This window comes from Eschrichtius robustus, chromosome 10 (genome assembly GCF_028021215.1).
Source record: "Eschrichtius robustus isolate mEscRob2 chromosome 10, mEscRob2.pri, whole genome shotgun sequence".
Lineage (NCBI taxonomy): Eukaryota > Metazoa > Chordata > Mammalia > Artiodactyla > Eschrichtiidae > Eschrichtius > Eschrichtius robustus.
Genome location: NC_090833.1, coordinates 8178831 through 8193009, shown reverse-complemented (window position 1 = coordinate 8193009; position 14179 = coordinate 8178831). Strand labels below are relative to the sequence as shown.

The 14179-nt window shown below is 50.6% G+C and overlaps 1 protein-coding gene across 1 annotated transcript in view; it reads left to right on the top strand.

Moving 5' to 3' along the window:
• STXBP1 (syntaxin binding protein 1) overlaps positions 1-14179 on the top strand; it is a 70653-nt gene that overhangs the window by 44229 nt on the left and 12245 nt on the right. The window contains exons 8-17 of the mRNA XM_068552817.1: positions 1450-1534; positions 2346-2476; positions 3964-4071; positions 5123-5183; positions 6530-6595; positions 7230-7310; positions 9472-9610; positions 10329-10438; positions 11484-11585; positions 13555-13640. Coding sequence (XP_068408918.1) covers positions 1450-1534; positions 2346-2476; positions 3964-4071; positions 5123-5183; positions 6530-6595; positions 7230-7310; positions 9472-9610; positions 10329-10438; positions 11484-11585; positions 13555-13640 — 969 coding nt within the window. The remainder of the gene's footprint in view (positions 1-1449; positions 1535-2345; positions 2477-3963; positions 4072-5122; positions 5184-6529; positions 6596-7229; positions 7311-9471; positions 9611-10328; positions 10439-11483; positions 11586-13554; positions 13641-14179) is intronic.

Genomic DNA, 14179 nt, shown 5'->3' with positions numbered 1-14179 from the left:
ATACCCACCTTGCAAAAGATGTTTCAGAGTAAGATAAAATACAAGGAGAATAATTCTCCAAAGGACACATTTCTCAGATTTGATAAGGTCATTCACTTAGCACTTACCTGCTGTGTGCTAAGTGCTAGGCAGGCGGACTTAACCTGAAGACACAGCCCCTGCCCTTAGAAAGGTAGGGAGGGCAGGTAGGATGTGGGAGGTAGGTAGGTAGGGCAGGTAGGATGTGCACACCTACTAGGTAGGCCTGCGAGACCAGTGCCTTAGGACAGTGCAGGCCACAGGCTTGGGCATCCAGAGCAGGGAGAGGGCCCTTTGAGCTGAGAGGAGGCAAGCACAGCTTCAGAGCAGAGGTGGCATCTGAGCCCAGTCCCGGAGGACAGGTTCGGATCTCAGTAGACCGATGAGGAGCCGGGGGCATTTTGTTGGGATGAGCAGAAGCATGACGTTGGACAACAAAGGGTGAGCTGGGGGAGGGGTGGTAGTCTAGCGCGGTGTATGTGTGGGCAGTGGGGCGAGGTGAAGCCATTTCTGGAGGCCTTGGATGCCAAGTTTGGGATCATGCCCTTCAGTGGTTATCACTGGGTAGCCTCTGGGGGATTGGCACGGGGAGTGAACGCAGTGGTGTGGGAGTGTGAAGCTGGGAGCATGAGTGGGAGTCACAGCCCCACGAGGAGAAGCCAGAAGGGCGGGGGGCACAGCAGGAGGAGCGGAGGGTCTGAGCAGGAAGTGCAAGGATCCTCATCACCTCACTGTCCGCAGGGACGTGCACCCGTGGGACAACGCCCCCCTCCGTTAGGGTCCTCCCCGACAGAAGCCTGGTGGAAGATAAGAAATGGGGTCTTGGGGTTCACTCGTTGGAGGGATAGGGCTGGGAGCAGAGCTGCTTTTGCGCTGAGCGTGGCCAGGTGGCAGGCAGCAGCCACAGGATAAACATCGCCAGGAGGAGCCCGAGAAGTGCCACCCGGCTCAGACAAGGCGGAAGGTCCACAGGTTCTCACTTGTGTCTTTCCGGCTCTGCTGGCAGAAGTGTCACTTCCAACGAAACAAAACAGGGTCCAGGGGAATCTGAACTGAGGGAAGTGAGAGTCAGGTGGGTCAGACTCAGACAGCCTGATCATGGGAAAAGGATGGATGGTCAGGACCCTCTGCTGAAGTGTGGTTGTTTATCTGGAGCTGCTTGGAAATACTACCTCTGTTTCCATTTGGATAGTTTGGTTTTTTTAAAGGAAACTAGAAAATCATTTATGTTCCAGGCACCGAGCTAAGTATTTTGTTTGTCCTTTTAAATTATACATCTAATGTGAGTATGTTCTCATTGTAAAAGAACAACACAGATGAAGCTTGTGTCTCCCTTGACCCTCCCGCACTGTCCTGCCTTCCTCCCTGAGGGCAGACAGTGTCGTCGATTGGGGCAGGGCCGTTCACCCTCTGTCCCTCCTCCTCTGTCAGGGAATACAAGGACAATGCTTTGCTGGCTCAGCTAATCCAGGACAAGCTCGACGCGTACAAAGCCGATGACCCGACAATGGGGGAGGTAAGTCTTAACTTGGCCCATGTGCTTCTCTCACCAGGCGACCACAGTGTCCGTGTGGCAGCCTGGGCACAGCTGGCTTCCTTTGCTCACAGAGCGTGTGTGAGCGCCCGTGTTCCCGCGCAGTGAGCTCCAGCGAAACGCTCAAGCCCTTGGGCAGGCGATACAGATTGTGTTCAGTGTAGCTGAGCTACCAGCTTGTTTCTGTTTGCTGGGACTTTGCCAGTGTTAGCACCCACAGCCCTGCCTCCTGGGACCCCCTCAGTGGAGCAGTAACAAAACCAGAACATTGACATTGCTACAATCTCCAGACCTTATTCAGACTTCACTAGTTAGAACACGTGCTCGGGTGTGTGTGTGCACGCGCACGTGCGTGCACAGTTCCGTGCAATTCTATCACATGTGTAGATACGTGTAGCCACCGCTGCGATCAAGACACAGAACCATCCATCACTGCCTTGATGTAAAAACTGACAGCCCCAGGTTCTGGGGACCCCCTTAGTCCCAAGCCGGCTGGATGATGGGTCACCCTTTTTATAGCTGAACCTAGGTGGTGTTCCCCTTCGTAAGCTCACTTCAGACCCCAGCCACAGTTTTGGATCTGCATCGAAGGGCCCTTGTTATGAAATAGACACACTGGATTCTCACATGGTGTGTGCCGGTGTCCTTGTCCAGCAGTAAATGGACTTAGTGCTGTCTGAGTCAGAGTTTACATCCTGCTGCCACTTTTTACAGGAGGGGTAACTATGCTAGTCGGAGAAGCGGGAGTTGTATGGGGCGGCTCGTGAAACCATTCCCTGTGTCCTTCCTTCAGGGCCCAGACAAGGCACGCTCGCAGCTCCTGATCCTGGACCGCGGTTTCGACCCCAGTTCCCCCGTCCTTCATGAATTGACTTTTCAGGCTATGAGTTACGACCTGCTGCCTATTGAAAATGATGTATACAAGTAAGTACACAGACCCGGTGTGACCGCAGCTTTGCAAATGAACCAAACACACCTCTAATTTAAGAAAAAGGATGTTGTTAATCCTAGGAAAATCCGGTGCATTGATACAGTCTTGCTAAGAAGCCCGCAAGCTTTTCTGTGAGTTCCCAAAGTCCAGCTGCACCACCAGCCAGAAACTCCTGCCCCTTTCAAAGAGAACAAGAACTTTTAGATCTTTATTTCACAGCTCACGTCACCTCAGTTCATAGCTGGCTTGGGTGTGTTAATATACTGACTTGTGTGTGTAAGAGCATATCTTATTCAGAGTTGAAACTTCTTAACTACAGATCATGAAATATGATGATGATAAAATATATCAACAGGAGTTTCCTACTGAATTCTATTTGCAGTTTGCTTCATTATAAACAACATTTTTCTTGGCAGCAATCATCAGAAACTCAATCTCTAAAAACTTATTTTTCTTTCTATGGGAACAGGCTATATTGTTCTCGTGTCCTTTATTTTATAACATTAACCGTAAAGACAGTTGTTTCAAAATGAAGGTTCTAAAAATATGACTGAATCTCAGCTTTTCCCCTTTGGTACCTGTAATTCTTGCTTTCCTTTAGATGTTCATGATTTCACATGTGAAAATTTGCTGAGGGCCAGTTGCAGGCAGCTGCAGAATGCTGTTTAGGTCCCACACATTTGAGGATGGTGTCCCAGGCCGTTTCCAACCAGGAACAAGTGTGATCCTCGCCTTTCCCTTTCAAGTACCTCTGAACCCACCTATAACCTGACTTCACACCTGAGCCAGGTGGCTCTGATGGAGCTCATATCAACTGACCCTGGGGGTTTTAAACCAGGACCTCAAGTCAGTTGACTTTGATTAGACCTTTGGGTCTCTCTCTGCCTAAGAAATCGTTAGCCTTTTTAGATGCAGCAGACCTGACACGGATAGTGAGTGACACATCAGATGGTTGGGGTGTTTGCTTGATGTTCAGAAAGATTCGTGTGAACATCTGGCTGTTATTTTTTGTCGTTTGTTTGGGGTTTTTTCTGCTCCTTCCACAAGGAGGAGTTCTACTTTTTTTTTTTTAATTAATTTATTTGATTTTATTTATTTTTGGCTGTGTTGCATCTTTGTTGCTGTGCACGGGCTTTCTCTAGTTGCGGCGAGCGGGGGCTACTCTTCGTTGCGGTGCGCAGGCTTCTCACTGCGGTGGCTTCTCTTGTTGCGGAGCACAGGCTCCAGGGGCGCGGGTTTCAGTAGTCGTGGCTCACGAGCTCAGTTGTTGTGGCATGTGGGCTCTAGAGCGCAGGCTCAGTAGTTGTGGCTCACGAGCTTAGTTGCTCCACGGCATGTGGGATCTTCCCGGACCAGGGCTCGAACCCGTGTCCCCTGCACTGGCAGGCGGATTCTTATCCACTGCACCACCAGGGAAGCCCCATCTGTCTGTTTCAAACCAGGGGGATTGGATGAATTTTGTGGGATGTCTCCTCTCCAGGTATGAGACGAGCGGCATCGGAGAGGCGAGGGTGAAGGAAGTGCTGCTGGACGAGGATGACGACCTCTGGATAGCGCTACGCCACAAGCACATTGCGGAGGTGTCCCAGTAAGAGCCCACCCTGCGCCCTTCCCCTAGCCTTGGCCAGCCCTGCCCCAGGCTCCAGAGCTCACCCCACCGACACAGGCAATCACAGTTGCCGGTTGCCGGTGTGCGTTCTCTGGGCAGCTTGACCAGAGCTCACCAGTGCATGAATTCGTTGCTTCTGCTAAGTCGCCAACGTGCTAACCAGTGATGATGAACCCCTTCTGATATCTGAGCTCAGGCTACACCGACTTCATGAAGTTAGAAAATCCATTCTGTGTTAGGGTTGCTTTTAGGATTTTTAGAAAGCATTTGTAGCTCTCTCAGTAAGATGCTTTATAGACACTAAACACTTGAAGCCAGTTTATTCTGTTGAAGGATCCAGACTCCACTACATACAGTTCAGTTTTCGTTTATATAGCTGGTGTGTCCCCTTCCTCCCTGTCGTCATACCTAAAATTTCTGAGCAAGTGTTGATGTATTTACTGATACATGTGCTAAACCAGTACCTTGCTCTGAAAGTGTTTCAAAATGTTTCTAACACTGGAAAGTTTTTAATAAGACCTTTAAACTGTAGATAACAAGCCTGCTTTTGCAGAAAGACACATTCTGCTACACTGAGTTGGTGCTATCCGGCAGGAAATTCACAAGGAAGAGTGAGAAACTATTTCAGCCTGGGATAGTTCTGTTGTTAAACGTTAATTCACATTGCCAATATATAATTTATTCATGCATTAAATATATGCTTTATTGTACTAATATGCATATTTTATAGCATATACAAAAAATATAAATTTGAAAAGGATGAAGTAAAATTATATAAATAGATGTCCTACCATTTTCTTTTCTGCTCTCAAATTGTCTCACACACTCCACTATGGAGACCCCTGGCTTAGGGTATTAGGAAAATGATGTTATCTGTCTCTCCTCTTAGAAAATCACTTTAGATGTATGCATTACGGGCAAGAAAAGCCGCCACATATTCCTAAAGGAGGAATCTTGCATGACTCCTATAGCATCATATAGAGACACTTGGTGCCGCGTTGAAGCTTAGCTGCGTCCTTCTGTCTTCCAGGGAAGTCACCCGTTCTCTGAAGGATTTTTCTTCCAGCAAGAGAATGAATACTGGAGAGAAGGTAAACCCGGACTCATGCTCCAGTGCTCCAGAGCTCCAGAGAAAGCCGAAACCCCTGCTTTCTCTCTGGGGGCGGGGAAGATGCCTCCTCAGCACGGGGCTAGTGAGCTGGGGGCTGAGAGGGTCACGGTCCTCTTTTCATCTCTACCATTTTGTCTTATTTTTGTATTCAAAATTGAGATCCGAACCCCCCGCCTTTTGATATTTATAGAGAGCTGCTCCTTGTTACTCTGAAGATTAGTGTTTACTGTTTTGGATCATGGTTCACTTTAAGCCAGAAGAACTTGCTAAAACCTTTTTTAGCTTGTGGTAGCATTAGAATTTATATCCTGATTCACCTGGGCCTCTCCTCCTCCTGACTGTTTATCAGAGGTGTTTTACTCTTCTTAGGAGAAATGCCGCTCTGACTGTATTGCTCCCTGGCTTAGGATCATTAAGCGATTTCCTGATCCCAGTAGAATCAAGCCCCACCGTGGACACGCCTTACAGAGCCCAGGTCATCGGGCCCCACAGACTCTCATCTCTGCCTCCCTCCTCCTTGCCCCCATTGCCTTGCTCAAGCCATGCCTGTGTTCCTTGCCTCGGCCTTGCCTTATGAGGTCCCTTTCCTTTGGCTCAGGCATCGTTTTCTCTGAGCCAAGACTAGGGAGGTGTCTCTGCTCTGCACCCACATTCATGATTCCCTCCAAGGGTGCTAATCCACTCACTTAGAATGGCTCCTCTGCTCAGTGTTAGCTCCATGAAGGCAGAAATTCTTTTTTTGTCCTTGCATCTCCAGCACCTAAAAGTGCCTGGTATGTAGTAGTCATTCAATAAATTTCTTTTAGGTACATGAGTGGGATTAGGTGGGTCACCCAATTAGAAAGTCAGCAGAGCCCTTCCACCTGTCAGGATGCAGATTCCAGCCTTCTCTCCCCTTCTCCCTACTTCCTACCTGTCTACACAACTACAGCCTTTCTGCGGAGATGAAATGTGAATTGATTCCGTGACTGCTTGAGCTGAGTATGCAGAAAAGCAGCATTCAGAGGAAAAACTGTTCTTTCCTGGCAAGAATTATGCTCTCAGTAACTTTCTAGTCCAATAAATAAAACATAGTTGCTAGATTTCAGAGGTCAGTTCCCCACCTATAAGACAGTCACGGTATTTGGATCAATAATTTTTTGAGCCAGAGAGGTGGAAATCTAAACACATGTGATCTTGTGTTTAACAGATGCACTTGGGGGGGTTACAGAGTGTGCACTCGGGAGTCCGGTGCTGGCTGCTGTCCTGTCCTGTGCCCACCCCCCTTGCCCACCCTCTTAGCTCAGGGCCTTTGGAGTGAGACCATGTGCTTCCCTCTTCCCATAGACCACCATGCGGGACCTGTCCCAGATGCTGAAGAAAATGCCCCAGTACCAGAAAGAGCTCAGCAAGGTATGACGATCCAAAATGATCCATTCGCGTCGTGAGTATAAACAGCTGCAAAAAGGCCCCTCTACCCTTGCTGATTCATAGAAATCCACGGGTTTTTAGTCATCTTCAATTTTTATTAGAAAAAAATGAAAGGTTGGGATAGACAGGTTATTTCCCATGATTTTCTTTTCTCCTCTTCATCTTTTTCTCTCTGTATCCTTCCAATTCCTCACCCCATGGGCCTGAGAGAGAGAGCTCGGAGGAAGTCACAATGATCTGGGAGTCACACATCGCTTCCGCCTTAGAAACGAGTCACTAAATCCACACGAAGGCGAGGGGGATTGAGCGCCACCTGCTGGAGGGAGGAGTATGAAAGGATTTGTGGATGCCTGTGAAACCATCACCCCACCCCACCCCCATAAAGGATTTCTCCTTCCTCTTGACTCTTGTAGAAGGTGGTCTGTCCCTCTTCCCGACACACACAATTCTCTACCCAGCGGTGTCTGTGAACCTGCTTGAACGCATATTTCATCTCCTTTATGAGGCTGGAGACGCCTTGGTGCCTAGCCCTGTGTCAATACATAGCAGGTGCTTACTAGATGCTGCGCAAATCGGCGAGTGATTCCTTGACCACACGCTCTCTGCTTTGTCCTAGTATTCGACCCACCTGCACCTTGCCGAGGACTGCATGAAGCATTACCAAGGCACCGTGGACAAACTCTGCCGGGTGGAACAGGTAGGGCCTTTTCCTTCTCTTTCTGCCAGGCCCATTTATTTGCTTAACCTTGAACACCCTGCAGAATCATAGGAAATAGAAATGGGAAAGCCTGCTAGATCGTGTTGTCTCGACTCTCTGGAGCCAGTGCAGTTCCACGCTCAGTGGTAGGGACTAGGTTGGTCTGGAATGCCATGCCGTTTGGATTCTGCATGTCTGACTTTCCAGAGGCTCCCTGGAATGGCAGAAGAGAGGTGTACGCAGCGCTGAGCCCTACATTGACAGGGCTGGCTGAAGGTTGTATCCTGAATGTCTTTGCCTCCTGCCGTAGCCACAGCAGCTTGGAGACCTAGAGGCTGAAAGTGGGTAGGGCAGCCGAAGGTCAGAAATTCACCCACAGCCTCCCTGATCACAATTGGGATCGGAGTTCTGTCCCTGTCACTGGTTTGTCTGACGTGCTTGTTTCTCTCTGCTTTCTTTTCCTCGTCTGCAAAGGGACATAACAAAGCTGCCACATTTTCCAGGAGTGTCGTGTCGAGTCACTAATCCTGGCACTACATTCCTCACACATGATAACATTTCTCAACCGGGGTCAGCTTCTAAGGGAGGGGAGGTCATCCCACGACGCCGAAGCCTCAGCCAAAGGTCCCTCTTCACAGAAAAAAGAACTCAAGTTCTCAGTGTGAGGCTAAGCTTTAAATCTCCTGGTTTGATGTGACAGGCTCGGCTAGGTTTGTAAGACCAGCCCTGATTCATGGACTCTGTCCTACGGGGAAGTAGCCCTGCTGAAATTCATCAGTTTCATGGGTGATGTTTGCAAACGCAAGGCGTCCTCTCCACGAGAACTTGACTCTCCAGAAGATAGGTTGTCCCTAGAGCAAACGGTACAAATGCAGTTGGGATTCATCCTTGGAAGTCTACATTTTTCCAGAAGTGCCCAGTGGTATTCGTTGAACTAGTCACATTAAATTTTTTTTAATTTATTTATTTACTATTTTTTTAAACATCTTTATTGGAGTATAATTGCTTTACAATGGTGTGTTAGTTTCTGCTTTATAACAAAGTGAATCAGCCATACATATACATATATCCCCATATCTCCTCCCTCTTGCGTCTCCCTCCCACCCTCCCTATCCCACCCCTCTAGGTGGTCACAGAACACCGAGCTGATCTCCCTGTGCTATGTAGTCACATTAAATCTGACTTTGAGGCAGTATTAGAGCCAGGTCCTGCTGAGCAGATGTTTGTTGAGGCTGCGCTGAGCTGGGAAAGGGCCTTGGAGAGGGGCCCCACCTTCCTCTGGCCCGGGCTGGGCAGAGGCCCGAGCTTGAGATCATGCTCATTACGGACTCCTGGGATCTTGAGGGAAAAAGGGCAACCTTCCGGCAACCTCTGTAAGAGCTCCAGAGAAAGTTGCAGCCGCTGGTCTCAGAACAAGACCAAATCGTTCTTGGTTTGCTGAGACTGATGTGCTGCTTTCTCGGGCCTGTTGAGAATGGATCCGCCTCTTGCCTGAGTTGTGAGGGCGGGGCCATAGACCGTGCTTACTTCACTCTTTATCTTCAGTCCCACTGTTAGCACCCCCTCCCCCTTCATCTCCTTCAGTGGGATTTGCAGGGAGCCCACGTTTTTTTCTCCTCTCCCTAAAAGTGGTTGGAAGATTAAAAACAGAGGCTAAAATCCTGGAGTAGTTAAAACTCAGCAGGCACAGCCTTCCGTGCCAAGGGGAGTGGAGCAGGAAGAGTCCAGCCAGGCGGAGGCACCTTATAATATTGAAGCTTTTCACATGTGGGAAGTGCATCCCCTTAAGCCCCGATCCCTCTGTAGGACTTTGTCCCTCTTGAGGACCTACCAGTATTGAGGCTTTCCCCGAGGAATTGGCACACGTACACTGGAACTCACCTGGAGGGAACAGCCTGCCTTTAAACAAGATGGCAAATCAGTGTGGTTCCTGGTTTTGGAAAGCAAAGCCTGGGGCTTTCCTCGGTTCTCACTGATGCCGCAGATACCAGTGCTGATTACCCCTGTTCTGATTAATTAATTGAGAGCATAAGCACCTGCTGAAGACCTTCCCCCAACCAAACTAAACATCCCAGACGTTTATGGAGAACCAGTTTTCTAATAGTTACCATTTGTCCAGACTGTTGCCAGAAATGGGGTCAACATGGTGTGTTTTCTGCAGGACCTGGCGATGGGCACGGATGCTGAAGGGGAGAAGATCAAGGACCCCATGAGAGCCATTGTCCCCATTCTGCTGGACGCGAATGTCAGCACTTACGACAAAATCCGCATCATCCTTCTCTACATCTTTTTGAAGAATGGTAGGAATGGTGGGATATAGAGGAGGGGGATAGGCCTTTTCTTGGGGAAAATGAGGCAGCTGGGAGAGAGAGAACAAAGTGGAAAACAGTGTAAAAGACAAGGAAAAGGGAAGGAAAGGGGTGTTTAATAAGATCTGAGGGGCTGTTTACATCTGGGGAAATGTCACGTAGGCAAAACAGTTGCAACTAGAGGCTGAGTATCCCCCATTGATTCTGGAGTTAGTCAGAGGGACGGGATAATTCGAAGAGGATGGGGTGGGGACAGCTGGGAGAGTCTATTGGCTTTATGGCCAGTTTATTAGAGCGTTTCTGCTAGATACTTTTAACTTGCCCTACATTTGTAATCTGTGCCTTTAAATAACTGATTTTTACCCACATATGTTGCCCATAAGTGTCCATAGGTGTCCATTGTGCCAAAGATGGACACAGAGGCTCTCCTGTCCAAGCTGACTGTGATGTGGGCCAGGGGTGGTGGTGACGGCTGAGAAGCGGGAGACGGATGGAAATACAGACCATGAGGGGCAGCTGCTGCTGGTCATAGCCCGTAGGCTAGAGTGGAATTGGAGTCCTGATCTTGTCTTGTCTTACAGTAAACCTGATGCCATGAGCGGATTAGTTCCCACTAATCCCGAGGAGAAGGGGCACTGTTCCGCAGGCTCTGCTTCTCAGTGTGTGATGTCCAGGGGCTGGCGTGGTGATCGGGGTTTTGTTCTCGCAGGCATCACCGAGGAAAACCTGAACAAGCTGATCCAGCACGCCCAGATCCCCCCGGAGGACAGTGAGATCATCACCAACATGGCCCACCTCGGGGTGCCCATCGTCACGGATGTGAGCACCAGCCTCGCATCGGGGGGAGGCAGAGGGGAGACAGCAGCTCTCATCTCTTCTCCCCTGACTGACTTAAGGCTGCTTACAGTACACACACTCAACACTGAGAAAGAGAAAACATAAAATCAGAGGGATGCAGGGGTAGAGGTATAGATAAAATCAAGGTGTAGCGCCAGGAACCCAGGCGGGCACATCAAGGAGGCACACATAGTCACAGAGCCGAGCTGTGTCTGTGAACCCGCCCCAAACAGGAGTCATACCAGCTCTGTCCCACGTGTCTTGAGTCAGCCTGGCTCTGCCGTAGGACACTTAGACTCAGCATCTTCTGTGAGGTTGCGAACACAACGCTTAGTGTCATGCCGCCTTGCCACCTTTGGGTCTGCTTCTCTGACAATGACTCAGGACCCAGTGGGGTCAGGTGTGGGGGGCCCGACCAGCAATGAGCTCTGGAAGAGGCTGGGCGGGGGTTCCAGGACTCTTCAGAGCCCCCCGCCAGGAACCTTGCTTGTAGGAACCCCACTTCCTGCAGGGAGGCAGCTCACGCCTCAGTGCTGGTAAAGCAGGGTTGTAGGTGTGCCCCTTCTGGAATCTTAGAGTCAAAAGCTTTGTTCCGGAGCCACCGGACCAGAGACCTGTGACTGGGGGCCATCTGGCGTTTTCAGGCCCTTGTTCACAAAGGGACCAAATGAGAACAGAGATGATTCATTCAGTGCCTCCCGTGCTGTTGAAGCAAAATCAAAGTTACACCAGAGCAGTATTTTCTCCTATAATTGACAACAAACTAATTTTTTTAACTCCCTGCATTTGTAAGAAATGGCACTTATCCGTTTGACCCACGTTTGCCATTTTTCCTGGCTTTGAAGAACCAAGTTTGCTCCAGGTTCTTGGGCTGGAGCCCACGGGGCATAGTCCGGGCTTTTGCAGGAAAAGCTCCCTACTTCTTAGTCTTTGCCAGGGCTGACTCCCGGAAGGGAGCCCAGGGGCCAGCGGGGCCTCGCGGGCCCAGGCGCTGACTCAGAGCCTCGTATCGTGTGTTTGCATTCAGTCCACGCTGCGTCGCAGGAGCAAACCGGAGCGGAAGGAGCGCATCAGCGAGCAGACCTACCAGCTCTCACGATGGACCCCGATCATCAAAGACATCATGGAGGTCAGCGCGGGCCGAGACGAGGGCACAAGGGCAGCCGGGCCCGGGGCTCTGCACCTGAGGCCCGGAGGCTTCAGCCTCACCTGCCCTCGGGTGGGGGTGACACCCGGGGACTTGCACCCAGGCCTTGGAGGGTTTGTGCAGAGCAGCCCCAGGAGGCTGTCAGGTGTGGATCCTCAGATCCACACATTGAGCCCCGCGGTAGAGACCCCTCAATGGTACTGCAGCCGAAGGAACCAAACCCGTCACAGCACCTGAAGTTCCTATGAGTGAGGCGCGCCACGCCAAGAACGCAGCAGGGCGGGAGGGCCTCTGGAAATAGACCCCAGCCCATCCTCCGCCTCTCCCGCTGCGCCCCTCCTTCAGCCCTCACGTCAGCCACAGACCCTGCCGATCATGTGTCTGCTCAACCCTCTCCCCTGCCTGGAGTTCTCACCCTCCTTTCCACCTCCTGAACCCTGCCTTCCTGCCAAGTCCCATACACTGGCCCACCTGTCTGCCCACCGAGCACCGCAGAGGCCTCCCTGGACTCCCACAGCATGTGTCAGGGGTGCTCTTTACATGTGTGTGCTGCTCGCTGTGTTGGCTCATCGTTTTAGACCTTGGTCCTGTGCCCTCACCTGACGTGTCCTCTGGCACCGAGCCTTGCGCATAGTAGGTGTTTCGTATCTGTGACAGTCAGGTAGCCCAGCGGTGCCCCTTCCTCCCCTTCTTGTAGCTCGAGGTCGAGGAAACCCTGTGTAGAATCCTGATGCACCCTGGGAGCTTTGGGGTGGGAATTGGAGATGGTCTTTCCAGTTCCTGCACTTGACAGGTGGACAGGACTGGGGTCCAGAGAATGAAAGGTCTTGGCCAGGATCCCTTTGTTAATTCATAGCAGTCCATGTGTTCCCACTGAATTGTATGTTAAAATAAATATATTTTAAGTATATATAGTGAGTCAGCTTCCTATTTTTAAAACCCACAAACCAAAAAGATGGGTGAACGTGAGACATCTTGAAACTAATTACGTTTCTTTGCTTGGCAGAGTGGATCAACCGCTCTGTCTCATTCCCTCCTTTGTTCTCTGCTCCCTTTTCCTTCCCCACCCCCAACCCCAGTCCCCCAAAGAGACATGTGTGGGCTTCACAGGATAGCTGTTAGGAGTGTAGACTTCTCGGCAGCAGGGGGTGGGTAGCTGGATCCACCCACCAGATAATTAGGCCCTTGGGTAACCGAGGCTGTAAGGCCTCAGCTTGCCTGAGAGACTGCCCATGCCTAGTGTCTTCAAGACGGATGGCAAGGGTCAGGAGTTTATTGGACAGGATGCGACATTTATAACCTCACGTGGAACATAAAAGGGTGGAAGAAAAGCAAGAAAAATTAATGCAGGTTTTTTTTTAAGTTTATTGTATTTATTTATTGTTTTTGGCTGTGTTGGGTCTTCGTTGCTGCGTGTGGGCTTTCTCTAGTTGTGGCGAGCAGGGGCTACCCTGCGTTGCGGTGCACGGGCTTCTCATTGCGGTGGCTTCTCTTGTTGTGGAGCACGGGCTCTAGGTGTGCGGGCTTCAGTAGTTGTGGCTCGTGGGCCCTAGAGCGCAGGCTCAGCAGCTGTGGCACACGGGCTTAGCTGCTCTGCAGCATGTGGGATCTTCCCGGACCAGGGCTCGAACCCATGTCCCCTGCATTGGCAGGCAGATTCTTAACCACTGCGCCACCAGGGAAGCCCAATGCAGGTTTTTTAAAAACTTCTCTTCAAGAGCAGACCTACAAACTTAACCTCATTGTATCCGCTGGTTGCGGAGCATCTGGTCCGCCCGCTCCGAGCACAGCATGAGGCGCCCGGTAGCGGGCAGCGGGCAGGGGAGCTCTGGTTGTTGCAAAGCTGGCCATGGTTCTGGCTGAGTGACTTGTTCTTCGAATTGTCTTACCTTGATTGCATCAGCCCTTTGCAAAGAGATGGCCGGTCGACAGCTGTGTCTCTTCTTTCCAGGACACCATTGAAGACAGACTTGACACCAAGCACTACCCGTACATCTCCACCCGCTCCTCTGCCTCCTTCAGCACCACCGCGGTCAGGTGAGTGCAAGTCCCTGAGCAAGCGAGCAGGGAGCAAGCGGCACTGTGTGTGGTTGGACGGCAGCCGCACGGCAGTCCTGCTGTGACGCCTCACGACCCTCGAGAACCCTCCCATTGCTTCTCATCACAGCCAGGGTGCAGGCCAAGTCCTTGCAGCAGCCCATGAGGCCCTTCAGCCCCTGGCTTCCCGTTCCTCCCTCACTCCCTACTCCTCCCCCACTTCAGCCACACCAGCCTCCTTGCTCTTCCCCGAACACACCAGGCTTACTTCTGCCTCAGGACCTTTGCACTTGCTTTTCCCTCTGCCTGAAATGATCTGTCCCCAGATATCTCTGCATGGCTCACCTCTTTTCTCCTCCAGGTCTTTAATAAATTGTTACCTTCTCCCATCTTCCCTAACCACCCTGTTTAAAATTACAGTACACCTAGTCTTCCTAGCAGCATTATTCCTAATAGCTCAAAAGTGGAGATGACCTAAATGTCTATCAGCTGATGAATGGATTAAAAAAAATATGGTACATTCATACAATGGAATATTG